This window comes from Elephas maximus, chromosome 2 (genome assembly GCF_024166365.1).
Source record: "Elephas maximus indicus isolate mEleMax1 chromosome 2, mEleMax1 primary haplotype, whole genome shotgun sequence".
Lineage (NCBI taxonomy): Eukaryota > Metazoa > Chordata > Mammalia > Proboscidea > Elephantidae > Elephas > Elephas maximus.
Window position 1 is genome coordinate 147,109,944 of NC_064820.1, and position 20,521 is coordinate 147,130,464.

At 36.5% G+C, this 20,521-nt stretch overlaps 1 protein-coding gene across 2 annotated transcripts in view; it reads left to right on the forward strand.

Moving 5' to 3' along the window:
• The window catches only part of SEC24A (SEC24 homolog A, COPII coat complex component), a 103,359-nt gene that overhangs the window by 46,608 nt on the left and 36,230 nt on the right, over positions 1–20,521 (forward strand). The window contains exons 5-13 of one of the 2 annotated variants that reach the window (XM_049873674.1): positions 1,796–1,956; positions 2,245–2,417; positions 3,221–3,323; positions 4,091–4,217; positions 9,330–9,439; positions 12,607–12,719; positions 14,485–14,603; positions 19,120–19,175; positions 19,554–20,223. In XM_049873674.1, coding sequence (XP_049729631.1) covers positions 1,796–1,956; positions 2,245–2,417; positions 3,221–3,323; positions 4,091–4,217; positions 9,330–9,439; positions 12,607–12,719; positions 14,485–14,603; positions 19,120–19,175; positions 19,554–19,616 — 1,025 coding nt within the window. In that variant the 3' untranslated portion in view covers positions 19,617–20,223. Of the gene's footprint in view, positions 1–1,795; positions 1,957–2,244; positions 2,418–3,220; positions 3,324–4,090; positions 4,218–9,329; positions 9,440–12,606; positions 12,720–14,484; positions 14,604–19,119; positions 19,176–19,553; positions 20,224–20,253; positions 20,461–20,521 lie in introns of those variants that run through there. The other variant, XM_049873673.1, reaches the window with a different exon arrangement.

Genomic DNA, 20,521 nt, shown 5'->3' on the forward strand with positions numbered 1-20,521 from the left:
GAATAGAAATTTAGTGCATGGTAAACTAACTATACAAACTTACTTTTTGTGTGTTTATAGCTATATGCTACATTAATTAGATTAATGTAGTTAATATAAATAGTTGTTACTACTATTTGTCTTATATAAAATTGATAAATCAAAGTATTAAATTATCCAGAGGATTTTGGAATTATAATCTCCTATTTTTTCCTCTAAATTTTATTTTATCGTTGTTGAAAATATACACAACAGAACATAACACCAATTCAGTAGCTTCTACATGTACAATTTAGTGACATTGTATTCTTTGAGTTGTACAACCATTCTCACTCTCCTTTTCTGAGTTTTTCCTCCCTCATTAACATAAACTCACCACCCCCTAAGGTTCATATCTAATCTTTTGAATTGTTATTGTCAATTTGATGCCGTATAGACAGTTCTTAAAAGAGCGCAATGCTGAAGGCAGGACTTTTTCACAAGTTATGCCAAACTATTTAGCTTTAAGATGACTTCAGGGGATATTTTTGGTTTAAGGTCTAAAGACTCTTTCAGGGCAATAGTTTCAGGGGCTCATCCATACTCTCTGGCTCCAGAAAGTCTAGAGTCCATAAGAATTTGAAATTCCGTTCTACATTTTCCCCCTTTTGATCAGGATTCTTCTATGGAATCTTTGATCACAGTGTTCAGTAATGATAGCCAGGCATCATCCAATTCTTCTGGTCTTCATGGCAAAGCAGGCAGTTGTTCATGAAGGCAGTTACCCACAGATTCCATATCCTCCTCCTGTTCCTGACTCTCTTTCTTCCTCTGTTACTCCAGGTGAGTAGAGACCAATTGTGCCTTGGATGGCTGCATGTAAGCTTTTAAGACCCCAGGCACTATGCAACCAACTAGGAGATAGATCAGAAGCACTAAACACGTTATTAGGCCAATTAACTGGGATGTCTCATGAAACCATGACCCTAAACCTCCAAAACAAGGAACCAAATCTAATGACATATTTGATTGTACATAAGCAGTCTCAGCAGCTACTCTTTTTTTTTTTCATTGTAAATATATCACACAACCTTTGCCAGTTCAACTTTTTACAGGTGTAATTGACAGCAATTACAGTAATCGACTGTAATACCGTTAATCAATGTGAGTTTTCCATCACTGTTAACACCCCTTTTCCCCCTCCTCCTGTCCGGTAACCACTAATAAACTTTGGTCTCTAAACATTTGCCTTTTCTTGTCTTAATTGGTTTTTCGTTTTTTGTGTTTTTTTAAATTTTTATTGTGCTTTAAGTGAAAGTTTACAAATCAAGTCAGTCACACAAAAACTTATTTACACCTTGCTACATTCTCCCAGTTGCTCTCCCTCTGATGAGACAGCCTGCTCCCTTCCTTCACTCTCTCTTCTCGTGTCCATTTTGCCAGCTTCTAACCCCCTCTACCCTCTCATCTCCCCTCCAGGGAAGAGATGTCAACTTAGTCTCAAGTGTCCACCTGATCCAAGAAGCTCACTCTTCACCAGCATCTCTCTCCAACCCATTGTCCAGTCCAATCCCTGTCTGAAGAGTTGGCTTTGGGAATGGTTCCTGCCCTGGGCCAACAGAAGGTCTGGGGTCCATGACCACCAGGGTCCTTCTAGTCTGAGTCAGACCATTAAGTCTGGTCTTTTTATGAGAATTCGGGGTCTGCATCCCACTGCTGTCCTGCTCCTTCAGGGGTTCTCTGTTGTGTTCCCTGAGGGAGCTTAATTGGTTTTTAATGTGTCGATTTGAAGTATTCTGGAGTATAAAATAGAACTTAAAAGTTACCTTGTTTCTAGCAACACCACAGCTTATGAATAAGAATCCCAAAATGGGCCGAAGTGTTGGATATTCATATCCCTCCCTACCACCTGGCTATCAGAACACACCACCAACTGGTACAACTGGAATGCCACCCTCTTCCTTGAATTACCCAACTGGGCCACAGGCCTTTACTCAGGTAAACTTTTTTTTTTTTTTCCGTATCTTCCCCCTTTTGGTTTTAACTGCTATGTACATGAAGAAGGCTTTAGGAAGTTGTATTGAATATTTTTATAGTCAACTAGAATAATAATGAATATTTAATAAGCCCTTTATTCTTTTACCTTCTTCAGAATCAAAAAATTGACAAGGAAATCTAGATTACAGTTTTGTTATTTAGAGAGAAATTAAATAACTAAGTCCCTAAACGCTTGTTTTCAACTGGAGACATTATAAGGTTATTTACTTAGAAATTTTTTATCTGTAGACTCCCTTAGGTGCTAATCATTTAACTGCAAACATGAGTGGATTAAGTCTACATCCAGAAGGTCTAAGAGTCATCAATCTTCTTCAAGAAAGAAACATGCTCCCTTCAACACCTTTGCAGCCTCCGGTTCCAAATTTGCATGAAGACATCCAGAAACTTAACTGTAACCCAGAGTAAGGCTTCAAACAGTATTTCTTATCAAAAGTTTTTCAGATTTATTTTTTAGCTTCCTGCACAAGTATATTAATTTACAAAAGTAGTTTTGCATCTAGAAAACAAAACTTTGTTACTTGCTTACTTAATTGAGATTTGAAATGTGCTAAGTCGAGAAACTGGGTTTCATCTGTGAACTGATTGCTGCCCTTGTTATTCTTATCAGCTCTAATGGGATTATGATATTCATTATCATTATGGTGGCTACAGTCTTTCTTCAAAGAAAGTGGAAAGTACAGGAATTTGAGTCTATATAATCCTTTATTTGGTCCCATTTTAAATTGCTTATATAACAAATATTTGTATAATACTCTTTTCTCCCTGAAAATTTCACTCGAGTTTGAATGTGTTTTTGTTAAGTTGAACTTTGTTATCTTTAAATAGTTTTTTTAGAACATACAGCAAAATTTAACTTTTCAGTAATAAGCTTAACTTTGAATTTTCAAATTTGGGTCATTCTCTTTGTAATTCCAGTATAATCTAGTCGTATATAAAGAAAAATAAGTCATTTGATAATCTAGACTGTTTTATGCACAAGCCATGAAGAGGCTGTATTTTAGCTAACTAATATAGAAGTATAACTGTTACTCTATTTCTGAATAGGATGTAAACTTAAATATTTTAATAGGATAACATTTGAGAGTGTCTATTGAAATTTGTCATTTGTTATCTGATCCAGTGTTAAAATGTTTACCTTAAAAATTTTTTTTGGTCCAAAAATAATCATAGCAGCAACTGACAGATGTTTTTCATTTTGACATAGGTTATTTCGATGCACCCTGACTAGCATTCCTCAGACTCAGGCCTTACTGAATAAAGCCAAACTTCCTTTGGGGCTGCTCCTTCATCCTTTCAAAGACCTAGTGGTATGTTTCACTTTTAAAAGTAAATGTCTTATGGAAAATTATCTTGGTGACAAGGAAATTTTCTGTAATAGTGCCAGAATCCAGTATACAATTATTTTGATATATCTTTAGGAACTTGATTTCTTTATTTGCATCTCGTTCCAAAATTTTATTACCAAAAATACTTTCAAAATAGGGCAAAATAAGCATATTGTTGAAAAAGCCAAGAGATACTGAACAGTTAACTGGAAGAAACTAAAGAAATGTACTATTTTAAAAAGTTACAAGTTATTTATCCATTAAAATACTTTACCCAATCCTCCAGTTCTGCTGTCCTTGGGGTAGAATTGGGTTATTAAGGAAGCTGTTGCACTTTTGTACTAAGGCTCTAAGACCTTGGCTCCTGGTTATGTAGCCTTAAGTACATCAGTGCCTGAGTGGGGTGACTCCCAAAACAGACCTCCTTATTGTGATAGGATATTATTTCTTTTACTAATTTTTGTTAAGACTTTTGAATGTTTAATATGCAAGATAGGTTTTAAATAGCATGATTGCAAAGTTTAGTTCAAAGGCAAAATTTAAGGAGAAATCCTGAAGAAAAACAATAGAGTTTAAAATCAATCCATTTCAGCTACATGATTTTTTGTGTGGCAGTTTGAACACATCTTTTTACTCTAGGTTTTTTCCTCCAGAATTATATATTCAACAGTTATTTGAAAGGAATAGATGAGTGTTTGACCTTTAAACATGATGATCACTGCCTTTAAAAATTAGTTCTGTTTTTTTAGCAATTGCCTGTGGTTACCTCCAGTACAATTGTGAGATGCCGTTCATGCAGGACGTACATCAACCCTTTTGTCAGCTTTCTTGACCAAAAGAGATGGAAGTGTAATTTATGTTACCGAGTCAATGATGGTATGTATTTTGAAACATTAAAAAACTTCTACTTACATTGTAGGAAAATCAGATATTACAGATGTGAGGTAAAACAAAAAACCAAGCACCTCTTATTTACCTGAAATCCTTCCACTCAGAAATAATTGTTGTTGTTGTTGTTGTTAGGTGCTGTCGAGTTGGTTCCAACTCATAGCAACCCTGTGCACAACAGAACCAAGCACTTCCCGGTTCCGTGCCATCCTTACAATCGTTGTTCTGCTTGAGTCCATTGTTGTACCCACTGTGTCAGTCCACCTCGTTTAGGGTCTTCCTCTTTTCTGCTGACCCTGTACTTCACTAAGCATGATGTGCTTTTACAGGGACTGATCCCCTCTGACAACATGTCCAAAGTATTTAAGATGCAGCCTCACCATTCTTGCTTATAAGGAGCACTCTGGTTGTACTTCTTCCAAGACAGATTTGTGCTTTCTTTTGGCAGTCCATGGTATGTTCAATATTCTTCGCCAACACCACAACTCAAAGGCATCAGTTCTTCTATGGTCTTCCTTATTCATTGTCCAGCTTTCACGTGCATATGATGCGATTGAAAATACCATGGCTTGGGTCAGGTGCATCTTAGTCTTCAAGGTGAACATCTTTGCTTTTCAACACTTTAAAGAGGTCCTTTGCAATAGATTTGCCCAGTGCAATGCGTCTTTTGATTTCTTGACTGCTGCTTCCATGGATGTTGATTGTGGATCCAAGTCAAATGAAATGCTTGACAAATTCAGTCTTTTCTCCATTTATCATGATGTGGCTTATTGGTCCAGTTGTGAGGATTTTTGTTTTCTTTATGTTGATGTGTAATCCATACTGAAGGCTGTGGTCTTTAATCTTCATCAGTAAGTGCTTCAAGTCCTCTTCACTTTCAGCAAGCAAGGTTGTGTTATCTGCATGACACAGGTTGTTAATGAGTCTTCCTCTAATCCTGGTGCCCCCTTCTTCATATAGTCCAGCTTCTTAAATTACTTGCTCAGCAAACAGATTAAACAGGTATGGTGAAAAGATACAACCCTGACGCAAACCTTTCCCAGCTTTGATCCACTCAGCATGCCCTTGTTTTATCTGAACAACCGCCTCTTGATCTGTGTACAGGTTCCTCATGGGCACAATTAAGTGTCCTGGAAGTCCCATTCTTCACAGTGTTATCCATAATTTGTTGTCATCCACACAGTCGAATGCCTTTGTAGTCAATAAAACACAGGTAAACATCTTTCTGGTATTCTCTGCTTTCAGCCAGGATCCATCTGACATCGCAATGATTTCCTTGGCTCCACGTCCTCTTCTGAATCAGGTCTGAATTTCTGGCAGTTCCATGTTGATATACTGCTGCAACCACTTTTGAATGATCTTCAGTAAAATTTTGCTAGCGTGTGATGTTAATGATATTGTTCTGTAATTTTCACATTGGTTGGATCACCTTTCTTGGGAATAGGCATAAATATGGGTCTCTTCCAGTCAGTTGGCCAGGAAGCTGTCTTCCATATTTCTTGGCGTAGACGGGTGAGCACTTCCAATGCTGCATCCATTTGTTGAAACATTTCAGTTGGTATTCCGTCAATTCCTGAAGTCTTGTGTTTTGCCAGTGCCTTCAGTGCAGCTTGAACTTCTTCTTTCAGTACCATCAGTTCCTGGTCATATGCTACCTCTTGAAATGGTTGAACATCGACTAATTCTTTTTGGTATAATAACTCTGTGTATTCCTTCCATCTTCTTTTGATGCTTCCTGCATCGTTTAATATTTTCCCCATAAAATCCTTCACCATTGCAACTCGAGGCTTGAATTTTTTCTTCAGTTCTTTCAGCTTGAGAAATGCCGATTGTGTTCTTCCCTCTTGGTTTTCTATCTGCGGGTTTTTGTACATGTCATTATAATACTTTACTTTGTCTTATCAAGCCACCCTTTGAAATCTTCTGTTCAGTTCTTTTACTTCATCATTTATTCCTTTTGCTTTAGCTGCTCGATGTTTAAGAGTAAGTTTCAGAGTCTCTTCTGACATCCATTCCGGTCTTTTCTCTCTTTCCTGTATTTCCAATGACCTCTTGCTTTCTTCATGTGTGATGTCCTTGCACAACTCCTCTGGTCTTCGGTCGTTAGTGTTCAACACGTCAAATCAATTCTTGAGATGGTCTCTAAATTCAGGTGGGATATACTCAAGGTTGTATCTTGGTTCTCATGGACTTGCTCTGATTTTCTTCAGTTTCATCTTGAACTTGCATATGAGTAATTGATGTTGTGTTCCACAGTTGGCCCCTGGCCTTGTTCTGACTGATGATATTGAGATTTCTATTGTCGCTTTCCACAGATGTAGTCGATTTGATTCCTGTTCGTTCTATCCGGCGAGGTCCATGTGTATAGTTGCCATTTATGTTGGTGAGAAAATGTATTTGCAGTGAAGAAGTTGTTGATCTTGCAGTTTTCTATCATTCGATCTCCAGCGTTGTTTCTGTCACCAAGGCCATATTTTCCAACTACCGAGCCTTCTTTGTTTCCAACTTTCGCATTTCTATCACAAGTAGTTATCAATGCATCCTGATTGCATGTTCAATCAATTTCAGACTGCAAAAGCTGATAAAACTCTTCAATTTCTTCGTCTTAGGCCTTGGTGGTTGGTGCATAAATTTCAATAATAGCCATATTAACTGGCCTTCCTTGTAGGTGTATGAGTATTATCCTATCACAGACAGCATTGTACTCCAGGATAGACCTTGAAATGTTCTTTTTGATGATGAATGCAGTACCATTCCTCTTCAAGTTGTCATTCCTGGCATATTAGACTCTATGATTGTCTGATTGAAAATGGCCAATACCAGTCCATTTGAGCGTGCTGATGCCTAGGATTTCGATGTTTATGCATTCCATTTAATTTTTGGCGATTTCTAATTTTCCTAGATTCATACTTCATACATTCTGGTTCTGATTATTAATGGATGTTTGCATTTGTTTCTTCTCATTTTGAGTCGTGCTACATCAGCAAATGAAAGGTCCCGAAAGCTTTACCCTGTCCCCGTCGTTAAGGTCGACTCTGCTTTGAGGAGGTAGCTCTTCCCTTGTCATCTTTTGAGGGACTTCCAACCTGGGGGGCTCATCTTCCCACGATGTATCAGACAGTGTTCCGCTGCTGTTCATAAGGTTTTCACTGGCTAATTCTTTCCAGAAGTAGAGTGCCGGATCCTTCCTAGTCTGTCTTAGCCTGGAAGCTCAGCTGAAAACCTGTCCTCCATGGGTGACCCTGCTGGTATCTGAATACTGGTGGCATAGCTTCTAGCATCACAGCAACATGCAAGCCCCCACAGGATGACAAACTGACAGACACACAGAGATAATTACTGTTAAATTTTTTCTATGCATTTGTAGCTTTATGCGTTTTAAACAAAAAAAGTTAAAATACTACCCTGAAACCACTTTTTTATATTTATTATGTTGAGTATATAATAAATGGTATATTTCATGGTATTATTTAAGCCATTATTTTAAGAAATATTTTTATTTAGAAATATCCCATACCTTTTCTCTAGGGTGAAAGAGAATAAGTCCACAGAATAGCTGCCTAATTCATTCACTGCTGTATGAAGGGAGGTGGGCAATGCTTAGAAGGTTAGTTGAATGTAGTTTTCTCAGTAATTGAGGAGGAAAATATCTCTTTCAGTAACTGTTTCACAACTTAATTTACGTTTGAAGAGTATCACCTAACCTACAAGATTTCCTTAGGTTTAGAGAAAAAAGGATATGATTATATGTACATTGAAGATTAGGTCTGTTTGGAAGGAATTTCAATAGCTTTTGGAAAAAAGAGGACTATAAGATTTTTTAAAGACTAGTTTTATTCTTTATATGTGTGTGTGTGTTTTAAGAAAGTCAGAATAGAAAAAGGACTATAGTAATTCTACAGATGGATGTATAATGTTTAGTACACCTTTAAAATGTGTATGTGCTTCAGTATACAAAATGAAATTATAATAAGGATTGAAGTCATTTTTATATAGAGATATAGACCATTTAATGAACTATAGCTAATCTATTAGGGTACATAGGGAATTGAATTTCTAAACATCCCAAGTTACTAGGAAGATAAATGCAATGATAATTGAGAAAATACTCTTTGAACACTAGTGTATTATAATAGGTAGGCAACTCATGTTCCATAAAGGTCTCATTAGTTAATGAAACTCACTAAACCCTATGACGTTAATCTCTGAAGTATTTTTACCATAGCACTCTAGGTCCAGTCACCCCACCAAAAACAAAAAAACACTAAACTCGTTGCTGTCAAGTTGATTCTGACTCATGGTGACCCCATGTGTTGCAGAATAGAACTGTTCCATAGAGTTTTTAAGGCTATGAACTTTCAGAAGCAGATCGCCAGGCTTTTCTTCTGAGGCACGCCTGGGTGGGTTCAAATCTCAAACATTTCAGTTAACCATTCGTGCCACCCAGGGAGTCTGCTAGCTCCAACCAGCCTGTGAATTTCATATGTCAAATAAGAAGTCACTAAAAAAAAAAAAAAACTCTTTTTTTTTTTTTTTATCCTTGTACAGTTGTGAAATTTAAGATAAAGTTTAATCTTGGCATTTAAGAAAATAATTTGCATTTGATAAGTTTGGTCATCCTTTCAAGCTATTTTAGAAAAGCAACTTTAGCAGAAATGAAGACAAAAAGATTATCAGGAGATAGGAAAAGAGAAATTGCAGTGATTATAGTTGTAAATGAGTATACTGATTAAAATGAGTATACTGCTTATAGGTCACCGTCCTATAGCGACCCTGTAGGACAGAGTGGAACCGCCCCATATGATTTCCAAAGAGCAGCTGGTGGATTCGAACTGCTGACTTTTTGGTTAGCGCTGTGTCTCTTAACCACTGCGCCACCAGGGATCCACTATATATAGTTGTAAAAGCAAGACATATTTAGTCCCACATCCATTGAAACTCAAAAATCATGTATTTATTTCTTTATATATAGTCTATATGGAATTATTTAAATTATTTATAAATCCTGTAATTACAAGTGGGATTTAATACACCCAAATGCAAGGTGTATTAAACTTAATCCTGTCAGTTTCATCATAATGTGTTGTTACCTTTACATAGTTCCTGAAGAATTTCTGTACAACCCTTTGACCAGAGTTTATGGAGAACCTCACAGAAGACCTGAAGTACAAAATGCTACTATTGAGTTTATGGCTCCTTCAGAATATATGGTAAGCTTTCATTTTTTTAAACAGTATGCTCATTTCAAAATGTTTTTATTGTTTTTAGGTGTGTTTTAGTTGGTTCTGACTCATAGCAACCCTGTGTACAGCAGAACATAACACTGCCTGGTCCTGCACCATCCTTACAACCATTGCTATGCTTGAGCCCGTGGTTGCAGCCACTGTATCAGTCCATCTCGTTGAGGGTCTTCCTGTCTTTTGCTGACCTTCTACTTTACCAAGCATAATACCAAAAGAATCCCATTGCTGTCGAGTCGATTCTGACTCATAGCAACCCTATAGGACAGAGTAGAGCTGCCCCATAGAGTTTTCAGGGAGTGCCTGGTGGATTTGAACTGCTGACCTTTTGGTTAGCAGCTGTAGCATTTAATGACTACGCCACCAGGGTTTCCACCAAGCATAATACTGGGTTTTATTCAGAACAATATATCATTTAACAAAATTGTATGTTTTTATAAAAAAAAAAATTATAAAAGTGGTTAATTCATGTATAAGGGTAGGTTTGAAAAGTAAAAGTGTGTGTAAGTTCCACTTAAGTGTTATGTGACTGTCCAGAAATTTGCAGTATAAAATATTAGGATCATAATTACTTTTAAGTCACTTTTGATTTTTTCTGTTACAAATAATGCTGTGGCGTATATCCTCTTGTAAATACTTTCATACACTTGTGTGAGTATCTGAGGTCTTGCCGTTTAAAAATAATAATAATAATTATGCCTGACATTTAATTAGCACTTTAGATTTTACAGTGCACTTCATAGTTTTGATGCTCACAAACAGTGCTCTGAAGTAAGCTAGGGAAATGCTGCTAATGCTATTTTATTTGCCAAGCATCACTTATTAAATGGTGGAGCTTGCGTAAAAATCCAGACCCTTTGGTTTGGTTACTCTTTGACAATGCCATAATTGCCTCCAAGGAAAGGAGAATATGAAAATAAGACCTAGTTTTTTTTTCTTCTAAATTTTGTTTATTTTCTTGTTTTTGAGAATATATACAGCAAAACATACACCAATTCAAGTTTCTACATGTAGAATTCAGTGACATTGATTGCATTCTACAACCATTCTCACCCTCCTTTTCTGAACACATAAACTCACTGTCCCCTTAAGATTCCTATCTAATCTTTCAAGTTTCTTTTATCATTTTGATCCCATATAGGTAGTTTTTAAAAGAGCATAATGCTCAAGGCAGGCCTTTTTTTACTAGTTAAGCTAAACTATTACTCATTTTTAAGATAACATCAGGGGATGTTTTTGGTTTAAGTTTTAAAGGTTATCTTAGGACAAGAGTTTCAGGGATTCATCCAACCTTCGTGGCTCCAGAAAGTCTAAAGTCCATGAGAATTTGAAATTCTGTTCTACATTTTCCCCTTTTCGATCAGGAGTATTCTATGGAATTTTTGATCAAAATGTTCAGTAATGGTAGCTGGGCACTATCCAGTTCTTCGGGCCTCATGGCAAAGGAGGCAGATGTTCATGGAAACAATTAGTCACACATTCCATGTCCTCCTCCATATCCTGACTCTCCTTCTTCCTCTGTTGCTCCAGGTGAATAGAGACCAATTGTTGTGCCTTGGATGGCTGCTTGTAAGCTTTTAAGACCCCTGGTACTACACAGTGAACTAAGAGGTAGAACAGAAGCAGTAAATATGTTATTAGCCCAATTAACAGGGATGTCCTGTGAAAGCATGACCTTAAACCTCCAAACCAAACAACCAAATCCCATGAGGTGTTTGGTTGGACACTAAAACCAACTTTTTTTTTTTTTATTGTTCTTTAGATGGAGGTTTACAGAACTAGTTTCTCATCAAACAGTTACATCACATGTTATTCTATGACATTGGTGAACAACCCCATGACGTGCCAACACTCACTTCTCAACCCTGGGTTCCCTATTACCAGTTTACCTGTTCTCTCCTGCATTCCAGTCCCTGCCCCAGGGCTGATGTGCTCCTTTAGTCTTGTTTCATTCCGTGGGCCTGTTCAGTCTTTGGCTGAAGGGTGAACCTCAGGAGTGACCTCATTACTTACCTGAAAGGGTGTCCAGGGGCCGTACCCTCAGGATTTCTCCAGTCTCTGTCAGGCCAGCAAGTCTGGTCTTTCTTTTTGAGTTAGAATTTTGTTCTGCATTTTTCACCAGCTTCACCCAGGACCCTCTATTGTGATCCCTGTCAGAGCAGTCAGTGTGACACCAACTTTTAATGTTTTATTTTGGCTTATTTTTGTTGAATTATGTTTCACTATCTGGGCAATTGAGGCCTTTTGACTGTGAAACTTACAAGGTGTCAGTCTCTTTTCACTACAGAGAAGTTTCAATGCAGAAAACATCTTGTGGCACTTTAGTGGTTAGTAGTAGCTTTCTATGGTGTAATTGTTCCTTCGTTGAATTAAATCCAAAAAGCAGAAGTATTTTTTCTTTTGAATTGACCTTCCCTTTGTTTTGGAGACTTGCCTATAGCAAAAGATTTTTGCTCTTTTCTGGCTTACCTCTTGACAGGTTCTATGAATTCAGCAAGTAATGATACATAGAAATACATATAAAAGCTAATAGACTACATGCCCAATTCTGATTTTGGATATTTGATGCTTTTTATGGAATTGAAAATAAATCTTTGAATTTACAAGTTTAAAATGCAGAGTATTACATTTTTATGGAATCTGCCCAAAATGTGTTGGTTAAATTACCAGCTGAAGCTAACTTGATTTGTCAGTTTTAGAACTATAATTTCCCTAAATTGTGAAATATAGTCATGTATCAAAAGTCCACAAGACATAAATGTACAGGTTACCAAATAATTATAAACATCTGTATTAGTATCACCTGTGTCAAAAATTGAATATTGCCAATACTCCCAGAAGCTTTTCTCATCTCAGTCCCTCGCCTTCCTGCCCTAGAGAAGACACTCTTCTGACTTAATGGCAGTCATGTGCTCATTTGTCTGTCTTAACTGCATCTGTAAACAGTATAGTTTTACCTGTTTTTAAATTCTGTTCTTTCTATATTTTTTATCCTTTATTGCCTATTGTAGTGTCCACTCAATCTGAAGTAATGCTTATTTTACTGTATTTGAACACAATATCTTAGTTATATGGCAAAGACAAGTGTAAATTTAATCTGTTAAATGTATTTAACGAGATCCTTTTCGTTTCTTCAGTTACGACCACCTCAACCTCCCGTGTACCTCTTCGTATTTGATGTGTCTCACAATGCAGTTGAAACTGGATATTTGAATTCAGTTTGCCAGAGTTTGTTAGACAATCTGGATTTGTAAGTGTCTTAATTCAGCTTAAATCTGAAATTAACTGTTTACAAAATGAACAAATAGTTTCTAAAATACAAAAATAATCATGTAATTTTTTTTTAACTACATGTAAATCACTTGTTATCTTAGATCTCACTTTCCATTAGAAATGTTACTTTATTTTAACTCTTTATTATGGCAAAAAATTTCAAACGTATAGTAAGTGGAAAGAATAGCGTAAGGAACCTCCACTTGTGCTTGTCCCCCAACTTGGGTGTTTCCACCATTCTGCTGCTCTTGCTTCATCTGATATTCCACACACACTTTTATTTCTCTCTTAAGTATTTTAAAGCAGATCTCAGACAGTATGTTATTTCACTTGTAAATACTTTAGGGTTGTCTTTTTTTTAAGCCCTAACTACAATACTAGTATCATACCAGATAAAATTAGTAATAATTTTATGATGATCTAATACCCAGTTAATTTTTTATTCCTGTTATATGAAAATGTCTTTTTACTGTAAGTTCGTTGGAATCACAATCCAAACAATGTGTACACATTGCATTTGGTTGTCATATCTCTTACGTCTCTTAAAATAACTGTATTTTAAATGGTGCTTAGATACTTAGTGTAATTCATAAGAGCTAGTGTGACCTTTCAGTGTAATGAAATATAGTGCTGTTGTATGGTACGGAAGCATGTGAAGGACCAGATCTCATCAGAAAGGGAGTAACTCCCTGACTCTGGTGAAAAGGGCATTATTTTTCTTACCAGTATGTGCATTTTTAATGTTGTAGATTGTGTGTAGGTAATTGTCTATTGATAAGAGAGTCCACTCACTCACTCCAGGATGAGGAACAAGGATGAAAACCAATTTTGTCTTTCCTGTTATGAAACTGTAGATTCACATATTTAAGTTGTTTAAAACAGATGCTTTGCTGCTTTTGATCTTAATAAATGTGTTAAACAATTTAAGAAGAGATTTGGGCAAAATTTTCAAAGAGATGCACTACCTGAATTTATATTACATTTTAAAGTTGGCATATAGTAATTTTTAAGCATTTTTCATAAAATAAGTTAAGATCATCTGCAAAATTTTATACGTATTTATCAGTATTTTTATTTTAATATTTTAATAATTATTAATATAATATTTGTATAGAAAATATAATTTAAATAATTATATTTTTAAAAACCGATGCTATTGGGTTGATTTTGACTCCTAGTGACCCTATAGGACAGAGTAGAACTGCCCTGGAGGGTTTCCAAGGAGTGGCTGGTGGATTCAAACTTTCAATCTTTTGGTTAGCAGCTCTTTAACTGCTATGCCACCATGGTTCCAAATAACTATATATAGCTTTATATTACAAAAAAAAAAACCAAACCCATTGCTGTCGAGTTGATTCCGACTCATAGTGACCCTATAGGACAGAGTAGAACTACCCCATAGAGTTTCCAAGGAGCGCCTCGTAGATTCGAACTGCCAGTGTTTTGGTTAGCAGCTGTAGCACTTAACCACTACACTACCAGCGTTTGCAGGTTTATGTTAGTGTAATTGGTTTTGGTTTGCTGGGTTATTGCTGATTTTTGTTGATTGTTTGGCTTATGTGTAGTGTTTCCACTTTGAGTAAGGTGTGTTTTCAGGGTAGTTAGACACTGGGCTTATTGTTTCTGTCTATGTTAGGTCAACTTCCATAATGCTAAATTAGATATTTGCTTGTAGCTCTTAGTAGATATTTTATTTACATATGTATGGGAAAATTTGACAAAATACTCTTAATTTTTTTTAGGCTTCCTGGTAACACTAGAACAAAAATCGGATTCATAACATTTGACAGTACAATCCATTTCTACAGTCTTCAAGAAGGTCTCTCTCAACCTCAGATGCTAGTAGTTTCAGATATTGAAGGTATATGTTATATATGTAAAATTACTGAACTGCTTTAGGAAATTTTGGCTTTAGAAATATTTCATGACTATTTGACAAATTAAGGAGTATATAGTGTGATTCTACTATATTAAGCAAAATTCTGAATATAAAATCATAAGATCATTAGAGCTGTAAGAATCCTTTAATTCAATATCTCATTTTTTAGAGTAGGAAACAGCGTTATGGAAGTAAAATGAATTCTGAACAAGGCAACATGAACAAGTTAATGTTAGAACTCAGATTAAATTAAGATCTCTTTGTCCCTTTTTCCCATTCATTCATTCATTCAGTATTTGAATGCTTACTGTGGCTCTGGGGCTATAATAGTGAACAGGGCAGACAAGGTCCCTGCCAGTGTGTAGCTTATCTTTTAATAGAGGAGAAAGACAAAGAACGAGTAATCAAATAAACACTATAAGTACATTGAGTTAATTACTTTGAAGGAAATAAACAGGATGAAGTCAGTAAAAATGAAGAGGAGAACTACTAGATGGACTGAGTGGGCAGAGGAGCCTTTTTATTTTCCCCTATATCTTTTTTCTCCTGCAACATCTTAATGTGTGTTTGTATGTATATATATATGTATGTATGTGTGTATATATATATAAATTAGAGTTGAGATCTAAGATTATTCTTTTTAAAGTTTAAAAGTGTGTATTTAGATCTATTCATGTGGTAAGATTTTCATGAGCCATAAGTGAATACTGATGTGAAAGCTGTTTAATGTCATATTTCTGTTTGATTGCATCAGGCTAAAAAATGTGGTGCTTGTGGAGTTTTAGGATTACAGGCTTTCATGGAAGCCTCTTATAAAATGAGACTTGACTGGTTCATCTGTAAGATATTTTTCAGCTCTTAGTATTCTGTGGTTTGAGTCAATATTTTTCATAAAGTACATTTGGTTAGATATCATAGGTATCAAGCTAAACAAAACTGTACTGTGCCCAAGTAATTTATTATTTGGTAAATTTTTTTCCCCATTTTTCTGTATTTAATGACTGTCTATAACTGGAAAGAAAACCCTGGTGACATAGTGGTTAAGAGCTACAGCTGCTAACCAAAAGGTTGGCTGTTCAAATCCTTCAGGTGCTCCTTGGAAACCCTCTGGGGCCAATTCTACGCTGTCCTATAGGGTTCCTATGAGTCAGAATTGACTTGACGGCAATGGGTTTGGGTTTGTTTGTTTGTTTTAATAACTGGAGCGTGGGAACATTTCATTTGATTTAACTTTTGTTATTTTCTGGAGCCCTGCCAGTGCAGTGGTTAAGTGCTCCAGCCGCTAACCAAAAGGTCAACAGTTCAAATCCACCAGCCACTCCTTGGAAACTTTATGGGGCAGTTCTAGTCTGTCCTTGTAGGGTCGCTAATGAGTCGGAATCAACTCAATGGCAATGAGTTTGGGTTTGGGTTTTTTGTTATTTTCTAAGGCTAAAGAGTATAGTGCTTTATTCAAAAAGCAGCCTACCCTGCTCAACAAATAGTGCTGGGACAACTGGATATCCATATTACAAAAGAATGAATTTGGACCACTACCTCACACCATATACAAAAATTAAAATGGATCATAGACCTAAGTGTGAAACTAAAATTATAAAACCAGTAGAAGAAAACACAGAAGTAAATTTTTGTGACCTTAGATTAGGCAACGGTTTCTTAGCTATGACACCAAAAGCACAAGGAACTAAAGAAAAATAGATAAATTGGACTTCCTAAAAATTAAAAACTTTTGTGTTTAAAGGACACAATCAAGAAAATGAAAAGATAATCTACAGAATGGGATAAAATATTTGCAAATCATGTGTTTGACAAAGGATTTACCTAGAATATATGAAAACTCCTACAACTAAAAAAAAAAAAAGAACCCAGTTAAAAAATTAGCAAAAGATTTTAATAGGTATTTCTTTATTCAATATACAATATTCTCTATATACAAGTGGCCAGTAAGCACATGAAGAGATGTTCCACATCCCATTTATCAGGAAAATGCAAATCAAAACCACAAAGAGATACTACTTCACACTCACTAAACCAAAACTCAAACCTGTTGCCCTTGCGTGGATTCCTATAGGACAGAGTAGAACTGCCTCATAGGAGCAGCTGGGGATTCAAACTGCAGACCTTTGGTTAGCAGCCCAGCTCTTAACTACTGTGCCACCAGGGAGCCTCACACCCACTAGGATGATGGGAAAAAAAACTAACACTGGCAATTGTTGGCAAGAATGTGGAGAAACAGGGACCCTCATACATTGCTAGTGGGAATGTAAAATGGTGCAGCCACTATGGAAAACAATTGGCAGTTCCTCAAAAAGTTGCCCTGTTGTTGTTGCCATGTGCTGTCAAGTTGATTATGACTCATAGTGACCCTATAGGTCAGAGTAGAACTGCCCTATAGAATTTCCTAGTTTCTGATCTTTACGGAAACAGATCACCAGGTGTTTCCTCCCAAGTTGCTGTTGGCGGGTTCAAACCACTGACCTTTCCTTTAGCAGCTGAGCACTTAATCATTGTGCCAGCAGGGCTCCTTCAGAGTTGCCCTATGACCCAGGAATTCCATTCCTAGGTATATACCTAAGAGAATTAAGAACATATGCCTACACAAAAATTTGTACAAGAATGTTCATAGTAGCATAGCCAAAAATTGGAAACAATCCAAATGTCTAGCAACTGATGAAGAGGTAAAATATCCATATGTCATAGCTATCTAGTGCTGCTATAACAAAAATACCACAAGTGGATGGCTTTAACAAAGAGAAGTTTTTTCTCTCACAACCTAGGAAGCTATTAGTTCAAATTCAGGGTGCCAGCTCCAGGGGAAGACTTTCTCTTCCTGTCTGCTCTGGGGGAAGGTCCTTATCATCAGTATTCCCCAGTTGAGGAGCTTCTCAGCACAGGGAACCTGGGTCCAAAGGACCACTATTCTCTTGTTTTTTGTTTCTTGGTGATATGAGGTCTGCCTATTTCTCTGCTCACGTCTTTCTTTTATATCTCAAAAGAGACTGACTCAAAATACAACCTAATTTTGTAGATTGAGCCCTGCCTCCTTATCATAACTGCCTCTAATATTGCCTCATTAACATCACAGAGGCAGGATTTACAACACACAGGAAAATCACATCAGGTGTCAGAATGGTGGACAGTCACACAATACTAGGAATCAATGACCTAGCCAAGTTGACACACATTTTTTGGGGACATGATTCAATCCATAACACCATGCAATAGAATATTATAAGGTAAAAAAAAACAAATGGAGCACAGATAGATGTTACAACTCAGATAGACCTTGAAAACATTATGCCAGGTGAAAGAAACTAGACACAAAAGCCCACATATATGATTCCATTTATAGGAAATGTCCAAAATAGGCAAATCCATACAGATAGAAAATAGATTAGTAGTTGCCAGGAGCTTGGACATAAGGGGCTAAAGGGAAATAGGGAGTGACTGTTAATGTTTATGGGGTTAATTTTGGGGATGATAAAAGGTTCTGGAATTACGTAGTGGTGATGGTTGTGAAACTCTAAATATTAAAGTGTGAATTTTATGGTGTGTGAATTGTATCTTAAAACAGCTGTTATTATTTTTTTTAATTTTAACATACAAAACTTGATAATGAGCCTTATTTTTTTGTAATCCGAAACAGTGCAGAAATGTAGAAAGTGAGACCCTTGTAATCGTCCACCACCACCCATGTTACTTTCCCAGATTGCTTCCATCTAAGGAAGGGAATTTAATTCCTAAGCAAGAATAAATTCGAATCCTGAGAAATTCATTTGATGTGTTCAGTTAGCATACCTTATTATTCACTTAATTTTGTAGTCCCATTAGTAGAGGCTGATGGGAGCCTTTCTTATCAGAAACCAAACCAAAAAACCAAACCCATTGCCATCAAGTGGATTCCAACTCATAGCAACTGTATAGGACAGAGTAGAACTGCCCCGTAGGGTTTCCAAAGAGTGGCTAGTGGGTTCCAACTGCCAGTCTATTGTTAGCGGCCAAGCTCCTAACTGCTGTGTCACTAAAAAAAACTGTGTCACTAGGGCTCCCTTTACGAGAAAGCACCTGCTTTTTGAATGACAGTGCTATTGGTTAGCTCTATTACTTCTGTGTAAAAGCATAGCATTCTTGTATGTTTTGTTAGTCAACATATTTTTTAATGCCAAGAGTGTGTCTTTGACTGGCTTCCAAGCCAAGCAAGGTAGTAATCTGGGATTCTAAATTATCTTTAACCTCGGAAGCAGAGCAGTTGCACAGACCCTACTGGAGTGCTTACAGATCAGCATTTTTTAATTGGGCTTTTACAAGGTAGCAGACAAGAAGCAGATAAGATGCAATGAATAGCTGAATCGGTGTTCTTTTGTTGGCTCTTGGGACATAAGTAGACAGTACTGTAAGAGTGGAAGAGGTGGCTTTTCTTTATATGTGGGAGTAGTTAATTTGAAACATCTTAAACAATGAAAATTTGTTTAAAATGAATGTTTATTTATTCTTTCAGATGTTTTTATACCTATGCCAGAGAACTTATTAGTAAATTTAAATGAAAGTAAAGAGGTAAGGCACATTTTCCTCCCTGACATGTTTAATTGAAATATTGAAGTAATATATTTTTGAAATGAACTTTAAAAATTTGCTTCTTTCTGTGACATTTCTGAGATGCATAGCATTTTATATTTGATCAGAGTTAAAATTCATCAGATTAAACAGCTCTCAAGTTTGCCCTTGAGCTGATTGTTTTTAAGTTGTATGTAGCAAGTTATTTATGGTAGGGTAGAAAATAAGCCTAGTCCATAAAGGAGGGAAACCTGAAGGAAACCTGTCTTGCCAGCCATTTGGGAAGTTGGGAGGGTTGCTGAGATAAAGCTTCTGGTCACAACATAGAAGCACATTAGCTAGGCTGCTTTCAGTGCCCTTTGCTTTTCTGATTCACAGAGTGTCATTGGGGTCAGTTCAGAAGAAACTCTTATTACCTGCCTGGAAATTGCCATGACATAATACAGTGAGAGGTGAACAGAATGTGTCTGAAGGGGGGATGTTGTCTACCCTGTACATGCATATATGCCGTAGGGGTAACATTTTAACTAGCAAGTCTATGGTCTCAGCTGTTGGCAATGGTGGAAAGTGTTTTTTTCCCATTAACTCTATTTATTTGTACAACCTAACTTGAATAGGTAGTTGTTTTTCATTTTGTTTTTCTTTTGTAGTGGTATTGCTAGTTGGCAAATTTACTGGATATTTTAGATTTTGCAAGAGGGAAGAGTTAAATTCATTTGAAACTTGAAAAGAATTAAGTGTGTAGAGGTAATTGAGAAGGCCATATTTCATGGCATTAAAATAAATCTAAACTGGGGTGGTTCTTTTGGATAAATTTTGGACTTATAGTCTTGCTGGACTATTGCATGTGAAAGAACTGTAAGGCCCCAATTTTGATTTGTCTTGCTTGCCAATTTATAATGTTGACTTAAAATGGCTTTCTTGTCATTTGACCAACTTCATTGTTTACTGTACTGTCTGTAGATTCTCTGACCATCATCATGATTTAATGTCTTGTCTGTTATATTACTGACTTAGGGTGAAAAAAAATTTTTTTTTAATTGTAACATTCTTGAGTTTTCTTGCTTTATTTCACAAGCTTGTCCAAGATTTACTGAAAACTTTGCCACAAATGTTTAACAAGACTCTGGAGACCCAGAGTGCATTGGGCCCTGCACTTCAGGCTGCCTTTAAGTTGATGTCCCCAACTGGTGGTCGAATGTCTGTCTTTCAAACACAACTCCCAACTCTTGGAATGGGAGCCCTGAAACCACGAGAGGAACCCAACCAAAGATCATCTGCTAAGGTTAGAAAGTTATCAGATATGTAAGATTTATGTCGGTACTCAGGCCCTTTGATTGCAGAGC